Source organism: Periplaneta americana, chromosome 5, assembly GCF_040183065.1.
Source record: "Periplaneta americana isolate PAMFEO1 chromosome 5, P.americana_PAMFEO1_priV1, whole genome shotgun sequence".
NCBI classification, from domain to species: Eukaryota; Metazoa; Arthropoda; class Insecta; order Blattodea; family Blattidae; genus Periplaneta; species Periplaneta americana.
In genome coordinates, this window is record NC_091121.1 from 43984527 (window position 1) to 44000449 (window position 15923).

Consider the following 15923-nt stretch of genomic DNA (forward strand, 5'->3'; position numbering starts at 1 on the left):
CGTCCTTGGGTCTGACACGCAATCTCAATTGCATAACGAGCTGTCAGGATGTCTCAATGTACTGCTGCTGCTCCAGTCAGTGCCGAGGAGGACGCGAAGAGCTAGAGGACCTCATTGAGTGCCGAGGTGTGTAGTGCTAACGACGTTGTCTTTGGTCCCCCCCCACACACGTAAAGTAATTCAAATGTCTTATTTGTTTTTTTTTTTAATGAACAGAAACTGTTTAAGGAGAACGATATATTTTTAAGTGCAGTGCTTTAACATCGCTTTAATTTATAGAAAATATTAAAAAATAAAAATATACTACCAATAATTTGTTATTGTAGTGCTTCAATTCAATCTACAGAGACTATTTATAAAAATAATTGTGGTAATTGTAATGGCAGCGATTAAATTTAACTTCTCGGTACAGAAGTAATTTAGGAAGTATAATATCATAACTGTAATTGCAGCTCCCAATTTAATGTCTTTTCTAACTTACAAAAAAATGTTTTTGTAATGAATAGTAATACAGTTTTAATTATGGAGCTTTATTTAAGGTCCCGTTCAATTTAATAAGCTTTCAGAAATTACAACAAAATAGTTGTAATTGCAGTGCTTTTAATTTACAGGAGTTATTCACAAAAGTTTAAAAGATAGTTGTAATTGTATGGCTTTATTTAAGGTCCCTCTCAATTTACAAAAGCTATTCAGAAAGAACAATATATAATACTAGTGGCTTGTGCAGCAAATGCTGCAAACTAAGTTCATTAGACGTTCAAATAAACATTTTTCAGATTTATTTTCAATGAAGAATACCAGACATTCTGAAAGTTATTTGCTTCCATAATAATGAAAGATACTCTCTCTCAAGCCAATACTGAAGAAAACCACGCATATAAATATCTACACACCATCGCCATTAAATATTAAATATATGAAAAAGACCCAACACCACTCGATTAATAACTATAAAAATATTTGATTTTTAATAATATTATTATCTTACGTAAGTTTTATAGCTTTCAGTAACATATACTCTATATATATATATATATATATATATATATATATATATATATATATATACATATATATATATATAGCCGCCACTCAGTAAAATATAGAAATCAAAATCTAATTTAAGTTATTCTCTACATCTACTTATATAACCCCAAAAGTTTTACTTTCATATCATCAATATAGCATTAATATGTATAATTAATGAAAAATAGTCACATCACGGCATTAACTACAATAATATTTCATTTCGAATAGTAATAATGTCATCAAACCACCTCAAGTTTTGTAGTTTTTAATATCCAATACACAGCTGTACCCAGAAAATTACACACCACAGAATCGAACCTGTAAATTATTTTTAGTAAGTTAAGTTTTTAATAACCAATTTAATTTGAGCTCTAAATATGTCAGCATTCTTGCAGATCATGGCCTTCGTGTAATATTGTTTACTGTAGTGTATGTTTTGTTTTATTCTGAAATGCAACACGGCCGACTTGATGCTCGCTTCGCATCTCCTGAATGCAATTAGCTAGTTCTCAAATCTGACGACAGATGGATTTTGGAAAATAGGAAAATTATGTAGGAAAATTGACATTTCACTGAAAACTACTATTTTTCCGAAAAACTTTGGGTTCCAAGCTTCAAAATGAGGGGCCATTTATTAAAATCCGTTCAGCCGTTTTCCCGTAATTTCCATTACCAGTTCAAATTATATATATAGATTTGTAATGTCAACGTTTTGGGGCCGGGTAGCTCAGTTGGTAGAGCAGCTGGGTGGTGATGGGATTTTTTTCTCGTTGCCAAACTTCAAGAACGTCCCCGAGGTTCACTCAGCCTCCTATAAAATTGAGTACCAGGTCTTTCCCGGGGGTAAAAGGCGGTCAGAGCGTGGTGCCGACCACACCACCTCATTCTAGTGCCGAGGTCATGGAAAGCATGGGGCTCTACTTCCGTGCCTCCCAAGTGCCTTCATGGCATGTGACGGGAATACCTTTAATTTTAATGGCAATGTTTTATTCAACTGCTCGTTACATCTACAACATTTAAATCGAAAGCTAATATTATATGAGAGCAGTGTTTTATTTAACATCTCTTCTAATCTACAGAATGTTTTCATAGAGAACAATAAGGTAATAACTGTCATATTTAAGATCCGGTTCAGTCTACAAAATTAATCCAAAAAGGATAATAAGTAGACTTCGTTGAATTGCCACACGCAGCATGCAATCAGGTTGCCGATGTACGGTAGTATAGAGGAGGTGAGCGACAGCCCGGTCTCGTAGTATAAGCAGTTCATGTTAAAAGTTGTGACCGGTCCAAATAGATAGAGCAGCTACAGCTAATGTATACCTATGTAAGCACTTGTTTTTGCATTACTGTGGTTAGAATAGTCAAAGTTTAACATTTGTTCAGTGCAGATAAGAATTCAACCAAACATACTACAATGAGAGTATTGCTGTTCCAAATAATTGCCCCTGGAATACTCTTACCCCCGCAGCCAGTCTTGACCCGTTGGAGAACGTGGTTGGATGCTGTTAATTAATAAGCAGAACATTACGGCAAAATAATGGAGGTAGTTGATGCATTGGATAGCACAGACAGTTCCGCTGTTGCAGGTGTAAAATCATTGCCTTCTGAACAGCTATTGGAAGATATCCTGTTCATTGATTGTAATTTTAAAATCGTGTCCAAAACATCATCCTATTAGAATCGTCTAAACTACAACTCTCAGAAGCCCTTAATATAGTGGATAAAGTGTCACAAACCGTTATCCAAAATAACAATTCATTAATATCAGAAAAAATTAAATGTAAGTTGAGAAACATTATTGCTAAAAATTCTGTCTATTCACAACTTCGTATTATAAATGATATACTATCAGGTCACGACAAGACGTCTGAAGTTGGTGTACTAAAAAGTAGTGACTTTCCGTTCTTCAAATATGCATCTATTACATCGTGTGATATTGAACGTACATTTTCCCAAAATAAAAACTGTTTAAGTGACCATCGGAGGAGGTTACTTTGCAGTCGCTCAAAATGTACGTAACTCTTCACTGCAATGCACATATTCAAGGATGATGTGAGTATCTTACATTAAATTTTAAGAGTTAATATATCTCACTATAAAATAATTGTGTATTTACATGTTTAGACCTTTCCTACTTCAATGATCATTCATTATATTTCTTGAATGCGGGATACAGGTTTTATTGTAACCGCAGTATACTGCTCAGTGTTTACATTAAAGGCATACTCCATCCTTTGCACGCCCCCTTCCCATACAGTCTACTGGGTGTTCAGTTCAAAATGTGTCTTGGCTCGCTGTATGCCGTCATGTGGCTAGCTGATGAGCCTAGAGAATTCAATCTTCCTACACTTCCGCAGCTCAGGTGTATAATCTAAGAGGCAGAGAAGTTGGCTAGCAAGTACGGCGTTCATTCTTAAGAGTACGTGCCGATACGTACGGTAACGCCGGTAGTGGCAGGAATGTGAACTGTTTGGAAATACGTACTGTCGGGATATGGGGAGAGGGTTAAGACGATTACTTACGTATTTGTTGACATTAACTTCGACGGTCAACATGGACACGGAGCATTTGATCTGTGTTGTGGAATGTTACCGTACGCAACCGATGATAACAAATACCCTGCGTACGACTTGCCGGCGCAAAACACAGTTCGAAAGAGGTTATGGTAGCACACAGACCGTACAGACCGCCATCTATTGCTACGACGTTCAAGTTATACCGTACACGTTCTCAAGTTCAGATTGAAGAACGCCTTAAATAATAGGCAACTTCTCTAACATATAAGCTGAAACTCGCTTCAAATCGGTGACCCAACAACAGTGACGTCATGACACACTTTGAAATGAACACCCAGTATACCGCGTGCGCAGTAAACCTTACGATTCTCGTGTCAATTCCACGAAGTCTAATAATAAGATAATAATTGTAATTGCAGTGTTTGAATTTAACGTTCCGTTTGATATAGAGAAAACCCAATATGAGGACAATTGCTGTTAAAGGATTACCAAAATGGTACAGCCTATTATTTAGTCCATTATAAAGGATAATAATCAAAATAGTCATATGCTCAGAATAATTAACATTTATGAATAAAAGATTAAATAAACAATAACTATTTTTAACATGTAATACTTATTGCAGCTATCCTCACATAGACATGTTTTATTTTTCATTTAATCGGGTTATACAAATGATTATGCAGAATAAGCAACGAATCACATAATTTGACGACCAATGTCCTGGAGTACACTAAGTTTAAGTCCATATCTTTTAAACACACTCACGGTAAATCTTGTGATTGCACCTCGAGCACCAGAGACCCAAGATTTTCCAGTTATCAGTAAGTCCACTATATCTTTTCTTCATATAATCACAACATGGCTCATAACATTGCTTCTTTTCTTTATCAATCTGTAGAATTTGATCTCGAGACGTTTCAAGACGTATTCAGGGAAAATAATATTACAATTTTAATTGTAATTCTTTATTTAATGGCCCGTTTATTCTACAAAAGCTATTCGGGAAGTATTATAAGGTTATTACAAATTAGTTGCAATGCCCCACTTTAACGTTTCGTTTAATCTGCAAAAGTCCTTCAGGGATAATAATATGATAATTTAAACTACAGTGCATCAACTAACATTCTGTTTAATCTACATAATCTCTTTAGAAAGGACCATAATAATTGAAGTTCTTACTTAATCATCATGATCTTCACTTCATGGTTTAGGCTAAGTGCCTGTTCCGTCTTCACATTTTATTCAGTTCCACCTCTTCCTAGGATGTCCGACATCTCTTTTGCCTTTAGGTTGGTATTGTTGTATCAGTGCTGGAATTCTTTCATTATCCATTCGAGACAGGTGTTCTTTCCACTTTCCTTTATAATCTTCAACTTTATCGTTTATGTTGTATATATTTAATTCTTTACGGATATCCTCATTTCTTATCAGATCCCTTCTTGTACATCCCTTTACTCTGCGAAGAAACCTCATCTCTGCAGCCTGTAATTTACTTTTATCTCGTTCTTTAATTATCCATGATTCGCTTCCATATGTCAACACAGGTACTGCCATAGTTTTATAGAACTTTAGTTTTGTTTCTTTTCTAGTTTTATTTTTAGTGTTCTATTTATTGTTCCGCATATCCACTGAAATTTGCTTATTTTGTTGTCAATATCTCTATCTACATCATAAGTTATGTTACAACCTAAATAATCAAAATGAGATACTTGTTCTATGGGCTTATTATCAACTATTATTTTTGTACGAATTGGAAATTTAGCACTGTGGGCCATTACTTTAGTTTTATGAGTTGATATGCTCAAATTATAGTCTTCTTTTCCTAGTAGGTGTAGTTTGTGAATGGCATATTGCAATTTTTCTTCACTGTCTTGTATTAATGTTACATCATCGGCAAACATTAGAATATTTAAAAATGTATTTTTACTAATCTTTATACCTGGATTCACCTCCATTTTCCATTTTTTAATTAGGTCATCTAGATATATGTTGAAGAGACTAGGTGATAGGCTACAACCTTGTCTGAGTCCTTGATTTATTCTTATTTCTTCTGTTTTCGATGTTCCTGTGTTTATTATTATCTTTATATCTGTATAGAGGCATTTTATTATTTCTATCAAATGTGGAGGGTAACCTTTATTATACATTATTTTCCATAATATGGATCGTTCTACACAATCAAAAGCTTTATCGAAGTCAACGAAAGCTATGTGCGTTTCTAAAATTCTCTTTATACTAAAAATATTGTCACTGCATGAGCGCCCTTTTCTAAAACCCATCTGCTCTTCTTCTAGATTCACTTCAGATATCATTTTTAGGCGATTATTAATTATTTTAGTATATATTTTATAAGTAGTATTTAAAAAGCTTATTCCTCTGTAGTTTTTACAATTATTTCTTTCTCCTTTTTTAAAAAGTAAAATTACTTCTGCTACTTTCCAAGTCTTGGGAATTGTGTAACTTCTCCAGCATTCATTTAGTAAATGTAGTAGTCTCAAATGTAGGATTAAACCTCCATATTTCAATAATTCAGTATTTATGCCATCGGGTCCACAAGCCTTTCTATTTTTCATATTGCCTAGTGCTGTTTTCAGTTCTTCTAATGTAATTGGATCGACCGAGGTATCATAGCTAGGTGTATTTTCTTCTATTTCCATTCCTGATAGTTCTTACTTAATGTCCCGTTTAATTCATAGAGGACAATAATATAATACTGTAATTTGTAGTGATATATTTAAAAAATCTGGCTCAATCTACAGTGCGTTCGTAGCTCGGCCGGACTTGCCGATCTTTTACGTGTAACTCTGGTGGCAGGCGCGCCAATCTTCACCCAGTCCAAGGCTGCGGAACGGTCCTGTCCAGCAAGGTACAAAGGTACAAAGGGCAATAGGGTAGTTAATTGCTGCATCATAGATGAACGTTCCGTTTTATCTATAGAAGTTGTCCAGGGGAAATAATACCACACATTTAATTGAAATGCTTTATTTCGCGTCTAGTTTATTCTACAAAAGCTATTCAAAAATGATGATAAGATCACTGAAGTCTAATTGTAGTGTCTCAATTTAACGTTCCGTTTTATCTACAGAAGTTGTGCAGAGAAAATAATACCACACATTTAATTGAAATGCTTTATTTCGCGTCTAGTTTATTCTACAAAAGCTATTCAAAAATGATGATAAGATCACTGAAGTCTAATTGTAGTGTCTCAATTTAACGTTCCGTTTTATCTACAGAAGTTGTGCAGAGAAAATAATACCACACATTTAATTGAAATGCTTTATTTCGCGTCTAGTTTATTATACAAAAGCTATTCAAAAATGATGATAAGATCACTGAAGTCTAATTGTAGTGTCTCAATTTAACGTTCCGTTTTATCTACAGAAGTTGTGCAGAGAAAATAATACCACACATTTAATTGAAATGCTTTATTTCGCGTCTAGTTTATTATACAAAAGCTATTCAAAAATGATGATAAGATCACTGAAGTCTAATTGTAGTGTCTCAATTTAACGTTCCGTTTTATCTACAGAAGTTGTGCAGAGAAAATAATACCACACATTTAATTGAAATGCTTTATTTCGCGTCTAGTTTATTCTACAAAAGCTATTCAAAAATGATGATAAGATCACTGAAGTCTAATTGTAGTGTCTCAATTTAACGTTCCGTTTTATCTACAGAAGTTGTGCAGAGAAAATAATACCACACATTTAATTGAAATGCTTTATTTCGCGTCTAGTTTATTCTACAAAAGCTATTCAAAAATGATGATAAGATCACTGAAGTCTAATTGTAGTGTCTCAATTTAACGTTCCGTTTTATCTACAGAAGTTGTGCAGAGAAAATAATACCACACATTTAATTGAAATGCTTTATTTCGCGTCTAGTTTATTATACAAAAGCTATTCAAAAATGATGATAAGATCACTGAAGTCTAATTGTAGTGTCTCAATTTAACGTTCCGTTTTATCTACAGAAGTTGTGCAGAGAAAATAATACCACACATTTAATTGAAATGCTTTATTTCGCGTCTAGTTTATTATACAAAAGCTATTCAAAAATGATAATAAGATCACTGAAGTCTAATTGTAGTGTCTGAATTTAACGTTTCGATTAATCTACAGAAGCCTTCAGGAGAATAATACGACTTCGTTATTTGTATTTATTTCACGTCCCGTTTAATGTAACTGTATTTGTGGCGTCTTAATTTAACGTTCAGTTTAAACTTTAGAAGCACTTCAGGAAAAAATAATAAATATGTTTAATTTTAATGTTATATTATTTCATACATAAAAATCACACTTATTTCCGACCAAGCTCACAAATACAAAACCAAAGGCATGGCTATAGTCTATTACGTTTGCTTGAACCCAAGTATTTAACGAGCACTACTTTCAACCATAGGACTAACATCGGCCCTAGAATTTATAACAAATAAAGAAATTCCCACATCTATTTACCTTCAACAGTTTGCAATTTAAGAATGTATGTAAGTAATTTGTTACAAGTAATTATTAATTTTTAGATGTTATTTTATTGCAATTTATGCATGTAAATTTGTTACGTATCGAATCCTTCCCTGTGCACGAGAATACTCTCTTAGGGGAGTGCTAGAATTTCGTTAATTCACAATTTCTTTGTATTATATTTTTCTGGCAATAAACAAAATTATTATTATTATTATTATTATTATTATTATTATTATTATTATTATTATTATTATTATTAATTTACAAAGTAATTCAGAAAGAATAAGATTACTAGCTTGTGTCCTTGTACTGGCTTGCAATATCTGCCTACAGTAAGCTATATCTGGCTGACAATATAAACTGGCACACGATTGGACTTCCGGACTTATTAAGTGACACATGACATCACTTGCACAATAGATGCTCGTTTACCTGGCAACATTCTTATCTACTGATGTGACTTCTTGCGTACCAGAGCTTCCAAAATGTTTTCCTTTTTGTAATAAAAACACTTTCTTTAGAGCTGTTTCCAATAGACATTGAAAAACCTATAAGCGTGTGATGTAAGGATGTGAGGGAGCAATTACTTATGAGGAAGGCACCAGCTCTTGCGAAAATATCTAGGAATAGTTGCAGTGAACACTTCCCTTCCACTTTCTTCAGACTTGCGACTGGCAGCAGCAATAAATGTCGAATCTAGTCGACATCGACTTCGACCGGAAATATTAATGAATGCTTCTGTACCGCTTCTTCTTCTTCTTATTTTATTTTTCAAATTGTCGGTGTTCAGTCTGTTCACAATTTTTAAACAAGAAATAAAAAGTTAAAATATTATAAATATTTATAGTTAATAGGTAGGACTAGGATATGGTACAAAGCTAGTTTAATTGACCGCACTCTGCTCCGTGTTGGCATGTCTAAAAGAGAGAAGACACACTTGTTTCCACACAAAGTGAGATATTAAAAACTGATCCACAAGTAAACACCTCCGCGACAACAAACTGGAAAAATCTGTCCGAACAAATCTACATACTAACTAAGATGAGTGCTCCTGTTATGGCCATGTTCCTGATATGGCCACCCCCCTATTGTGAGTTAGTTAACCAAAAAATCCGCTAAATTGCAGCAGCATCCAGTGAAAGGGCATCCTGGTATGTCACTTGATCGTTTTCCATCCAGTCAGGTTGAGCAATATGGCGTCAGTTGCCTGTTTTGCGGTTTTCATGTGACCTCTTCTTATTTTTCTCTGGTAAGTCTCCTTTGTTTTATGCATGTTTTTCAAAGACTTGTTTCATGAAAACCATCGTACTCCATTCAGTTTTTAATGTTCTGTTGATTGGTGTTGTCGTTGATGGCGTATCTCTTACGAGTTGTTCATAATCAAACGATTTTCGTGAATGCTTACCTGCTCCTGATATGGCCATATCAAATGCACCATGGCCATATCAAGTTAATTTCACTTTTATTTTTTCACCTGACAAATTTACATGCCTTATAGCTGGGATTATGCAAACATTTTGTATTTTAAGAAAAACAACTTAATTTTTTATGGAAAAATCTGTTTTGACTACAATTTTGAATTATAAAAAAGATTATTAAGTGTCATGTTTATTCATTTTACACCAAAATTATTTAATTTTAGCATAACTGCGCTATCAAACTGAAAACAATCACGATTTGTAGAACATGGAACAAGGGTGCACATGTTCCTGATATGGCCACTAGGTAGACTTTTGGAATTTGGGACTTTTTGGACAATTAAAGCTATTTTTATGGGGAAATGAAATTGTTTTAAGAAAGTCCATTAGACTGAGAACGAGTAAGAAAAATGTGGTTTACATTTTTTTTTAAATGGCGGCTAGAAAAATTCTCAAACCTTAGCATGGCCATATCAGGGACACCTACCTTAAATGTTGAAATCTGTTACAATATTTGTTTAGGAATACTTAATGGTTCCGTTGTTTTCGCTGTTTTCGAATACCGGATGCTGTATACGTGCATGATCACAAAATGACTCTTTGATAACTAAAGCACAATGCAAATAAGGTGTAATTTTACAATGAATTCTATTTAGTCTTTTACACTTAAGTTATCTTTAATCGCCGGGAAGGAATGATGCCCAAATATGGTAACTAAAGTTACTTCATTCGCTCTTATTTTAAGTTTTGACGTGTAACGCCTATATTCTACCTCCATTAGTAGCAAAATGACAGGATTCTGTGTGACAGAAATTAAACTGATTTCATTCGTCTTACGTTGCCACGTAAATGTTTACATCATATCCGATAAACTCAACAATATGAACAAGTCCATTCCTATGTACTAGGGAAGATCGCATACTATGTATATTATATGTAATAACCCACTTGGGAGAGTTTGTTATAATCCATGGAGGGGGGGGGTTACAAAATATAAAAAAAAAAGTTATTCAATTGTGCTTTGACACAGACGCGAAACAGAACCGTGCACAATATGAGTATATGTATTAACTGTAGAAGGTTTAATATAAGGCTACATTACTCACATACAAAAGCGAAATTAATAACAAGAATATTTGCAGTATTCCAGTTAATTGTTACTTGTATGCGGCTGGAAAGTAGTTCTTTACTTGTCCTCTTAAATAGTACATTCTATTATTATTATTATTATTATTATTATTATTATTATTATTATTATTATTATTATTATTATTATTATTATTATCATCATTATTATTGGAGAATTGACTGTTATTCATAGCTTGTTATTCCATTCATTAGACATAGGCCTACGTAAATTTCACAGCAAATTATATTAAACCTAATTCCATTACCCTAATTCCCGTATATAGATTTTTCACGCAAGAATAGAGATTTCCTCAATTCCCCTGTCAATTTTTTCCCCGCTCGAGCAAAAAAAAAAAAAAAAAAAGTTGCACTTTACACACGAGATACAAAAATATTTTGTTCTTAAATTGTATTTTTGTAACACCAATCATAACTATTTTTAATTATTATAGCGCGACCAAGCTTTCAGCATTATTGGCGAAACACTAAACTAAATGTCTTACGTCATTCTTAACAATCGCAGAGAGCATATATAGCCTAATATATGACCCAAGGAGGAGATATTTTTACTACTACTACTACTACTACTACTACTACTACTACTACTACTACTAGCCTACGGTACTACTACTACTGCTACTACTACTAGCCTACGGTACTACTACTACTACTACTACTACTACTACTACTACTGCTAGCCTACGGTACTACTACTTCTACTACTAGCCTACGGTACTACTACTACTACTACTACTACTACTACTACTACTACTACTACTACTACTAGCCTACGGTACTACTACTACTGCTACTACTACTAGCCTACGGTACTACTACTACTACTACTACTACTACTACTACTCCTAGCCTACGGTACTACTACTACTACTACTACTGCTAGCCTACGGTACTACTACTACTACTAGCCTACGGTACTACTACTACTACTGCTACTACTACTACTACTACTACTACTACTACTACTACTACTACTACTACTACTACTAGCCTACGATACTACTACTACTACTACTGCTATTACTACTACTACTACTACTAGCCTACGGTACTACTACTACTACTACTACTACTACTACTAGCCTACGGTACTACTACTACTACTACTACTACTACTACTACTACTACTACTAGCCTACGGTACTACTACTACTACTGCTACTACTATTAGCCTACGGTACTACTACTACTACTACTACTACTACTGCTACTACTATTAGCCTACGGTACTACTACTACTGCTACTACTATTAGCCTACGGTACTACTACTACTACTGCTACTACTATTAGCCTACGGTACTACTACTACTACTACTGCTACTACTATTAGCCTACGGTACTACTACTACTGCTACTACTACTAGCCTACGGTACGACTACTACTACTACTACTACTACTACTACTACTACTACTACTACTACTACTAGCCTACGGTACGACTACTACTACTACTACTAGCCTACGGTACGACTACTACTACTACTACTAATAACAATAACAATAATAATAATAATAATAATAATAATAATAATAATAATAATAATAATAATAACAGCAGAAATGGGATGAAAACATAACATTGAAAACTAAAGTTATGCACTTCTTTAGTTACATCATAACTCGACTTATAACTTCCGTAATCGTTTAAGTTTTCTCAGACTATTATCAACAGGATACTTTTCTGCAAACGATTTTGCTATCATGCTTTATTTTTTTGTTAGAGCTGTAAATTATTTGAACAGATTGTTGGTAAGTCAAAGACACTGCTGCAGATACAGGTCGATTATGTAACGTGGAGAAGGATAAATCATTCCATTCTGATAAAGATGTCTAGTAACTATCGTAATTTTCTTTTCTTCTTATGGTGTCCATATTTTATACTACACACTGACGTCCACATATCTCAGGCCTGCATCGCAAACAACTCACAGACGTTTGATTGCGCAATAACGGCTGACAGTAGAGGCGCATTAGTGCAACTGTAGGGTCTACATCTATATAAATAATATTATCCCAAGCCGCAGTAAGAGGACAATATAAATTAGTTTTGTAAACATTTTAGCCTGTAGTTCTTGTTTAACCATTCCGGAAGAAGCGGCTCTGCGGTCTGGATTCTGACCGGGCCTGCACCACAAACTGGTGACCGCTGCGTTCAATAGTACGTACCAAAATAATGTGATTTTTATAATGGGTTACGATCGATCAATTCCAGTCATTTCACTTTCGTTGCACAAGCTCTGCAATAAATTGAAGACATTAACAACTAACGTAACCGCTTGTGAACAGATCTCATAGCGCGGGAGAGCCTCCCTCCAATCTGAAAGTATGGAAACTGCTTTCGGTAATAAAGCACGTATTATACATCATAATACCACAGTCTAAAATATACAGTCACGAAGCTTGGGATGATTTTTTGCATTTCTCGCGATAGTTGCTAGCCGCTTGGAGCGCTGTGAGTACTAGGAACAATAGACTGTGTCACTGCCATCGTGATCTAATACAGGTCGTAAGGCAGACCATGTAACTCGCTTAACCCGATCACGAAGGGCGACGTTTCAACCATATAAATTAGTTGGAATGCATAAAGAGTAACATATATTTGTCTAAAATGTAGTGTAATTGCATTAATAAAATTTAAAACAATGATTATGGGACTCGTCAGACATAATTCACTTGCGAGTTAAGGTGTAATATTATTTTTGGTGTGAAAATTACATTGTTCGTATGTGTAATACCTGCCTTTATTTCGATTAAAGATTGCGAAATTCTTGTACATTCATTTATGCACGATTCAATAATTTTCAGTTGCACCGCACGGATATTTAGATACGTTGAAATTATAGATTATGTTTACTGTCCCAGTTGCCCCTTTCTGTCTAATTTTAGTGGTCTCCAATGCCCTGCCATTCATATGGTAATTATAGGTTATGTTTACTATATCGTATATCCCTAAATTCGCAATTATACATTATAATTAAGCATGTCATGTATGATACCCGGCACATTCAATTTGTCTGTATTTTAATACTACAATTGAGTACTGAATTATTGTATTTATCTGCTACCTAAGAGACGAAGTAACACAATCGTACGTACACTAATTTCAAAGGTGTGGTATGGTAAATTTTCTATCTACAATTAAGGAAGGTAGATGTGCTAAATTAAAATCATAATATAGCCTAAATTCTTTTTTATTGAACCTCAAAATAGCTTCCATTCTAAACTTTAAATGTTTATGCGAATAGATTATGTTAACATGTAAAATTCTCTTCACATTAAAATAACACAGTTTTGTAATTATTTCTGCAACAAATTATGCAATAAGAAGTAAACGGAACTTATGGACACATTATATTAAATAAAGCTTAGCAATGATACGCAATATAGTTACAACCTGAATATTCCATCTGTGAAACTGAATAAAACAATCATCCCGTTTAGCTTTACCGTAAAAAATCTCGGAGTGCATTTCGAATCTAATCTCAATTGGGATACGCATATTAAATATACATGTAAGAAGGCATTCTCTATTCTCCATCCACTAAAAAGATTGTATCATTATCCATCTAAATTAAAACAGACGCTGGTACAGACACTCATTCTACCTCACTTCGATTATTGCGACGTTTTGTTCAGTGATCTCAGGATTGATTCCGCTCAGAAACTACAGCGTGTTCATAACGCGTGCTCCGCTTCATTTGTAATGTTCTATACTATGATCACATCTCACCTTCTTTCGAGACGTTATCATGGCTTAGGTTACATGAGAGGAGAAATCTGCACTCACTTTCTCTCTTATATCGAATTATGCACACTTCATCCTCCTATTATTTATTCGCTCGTTTTCATACTCTCTCTCGCTATCATAATATTAATACTCGATCACAACTCGATAACACGCTAGGAATTCTACTTCACACATCATCTCTGTATTCCTCATCTTTCACTGTTGCTACCTCTCGTCACTGGAACTCTCTGCCGCCTGAAGTCAAGGGCTGCCGAACATTGAAATCTTTCAAATCCAAGTTAGAAAATTATCTTATGACGAGTTGCCAAACTAACTTACTATTATGACAAGTGTTGTATTGCATGTTTTCACGTATTCACATTTTTTTTAATGTTCTAGTGATATTTAACTTATTTTATATTTTTGTTTTCATATTTTCCGATAATGGTATATCTATAATGTGATAAGTTGAGCTATATATAATCATAATTTTCCTTACTGTGTGTACTTAAAAATATTGTATTCATTGCATGCTTTGAACTGCATTATTTTATTACTATTAGTATTATTATTATTACTATTAGGCGTATTATTATTATCATTATTATTATGACTATTCTTATTTATTATTATTATTATTATTATTATTATTATTATTATTGTTATTATTATCAATAATTGTCTTATTTTTTATACTTTGTATGGCTCATTTATTTTGACCTGCTGTTCACATTTTGTTATGCTTTTTTCTTTCTTTCTGTATGTTATATATTATGTCTGATTTCTTCTTACTTGTTGTTTACATTTTATTATTATTATCTTATTCAGTTTTGTGTGTAAAATTGTAGTGTACTTTGTAAATTTGTACTGTTTTTGTAACGCAGTTTTTACTCCTGGTTGAGTGTCAGAGAAGGCCGTATGGCCTTAATTATGCCAGGTTAAATAAATCATCATTATTATTATTATTATTATTATTATTATTATTATTATATTTCACTGAGCTCCATACAATGAAATAGAAAACCCGAACATACATTATCGTCTGCTCGGGAAAGGATCTGTGCTGAGGCTATAGTAGCGATCCTGGTGGTTATGAACTATCTATGTATGCATATTTATTAAGTATTGAGCTTCGCAAGTGTATATACTAAACTGTGATAATACCCTGACTCAAAATAATTGCTCTCATTCTATAATAGCCTTCTTTATTATTGCTACATAAACGCAATAAGTGCCAATAGGTAGCCCCTCCAGGTTTTGATTGATACTTTGTAAGTTAGAGTATGTTAATCTCTGGTCACACGGCACACATCTAGGCGACATTCCAATTCCTCCCACGCTCTGCACAGCGTACCATCATCTAACGCCTGCACCACAGCTGTGAAGGGTCGCTGTAGCTTCTGCAGATATTGGCCAAAGGAGGAACGTAAACATTGTCCTTTATGTACAGCAGTGGCAAAAAAAAAAACCGGACCGACGGAATAATCAAAGTCCCCGAAATGAGCCACTGCGCATGCCACGCCCGCATTCACAAGATAGCGAGTAATCTATTGAAATTGTTGTAGTTTCGATTGCTGGCGTAGCCCATTTCGAAAGCCATTAGAAAATAAGCC

General features: G+C 34.1%; 1 protein-coding gene across 4 annotated transcripts in view; it reads left to right on the forward strand.

The window, feature by feature from the left end:
- Positions 1–18: 18 nt before the first annotated feature.
- Positions 19–15923, forward strand: part of LOC138699558 (UDP-glycosyltransferase UGT5-like) — a 35200-nt gene continuing 19295 nt past the window's right edge. The window contains exon 1 of one of the 4 annotated variants that reach the window (XM_069825543.1): positions 19–126. Coding sequence is in view for 1 of the 4 variants with exons in the window: in XM_069825542.1 (XP_069681643.1) it covers positions 3064–3084 (21 nt within the window). In the remaining 3 variants the exon portion in view is untranslated. Of the gene's footprint in view, positions 176–2907; positions 3085–12617; positions 12742–15923 lie in introns of those variants that run through there. The other 3 variants (XM_069825544.1, XM_069825542.1, XM_069825545.1) reach the window with 3 other exon arrangements.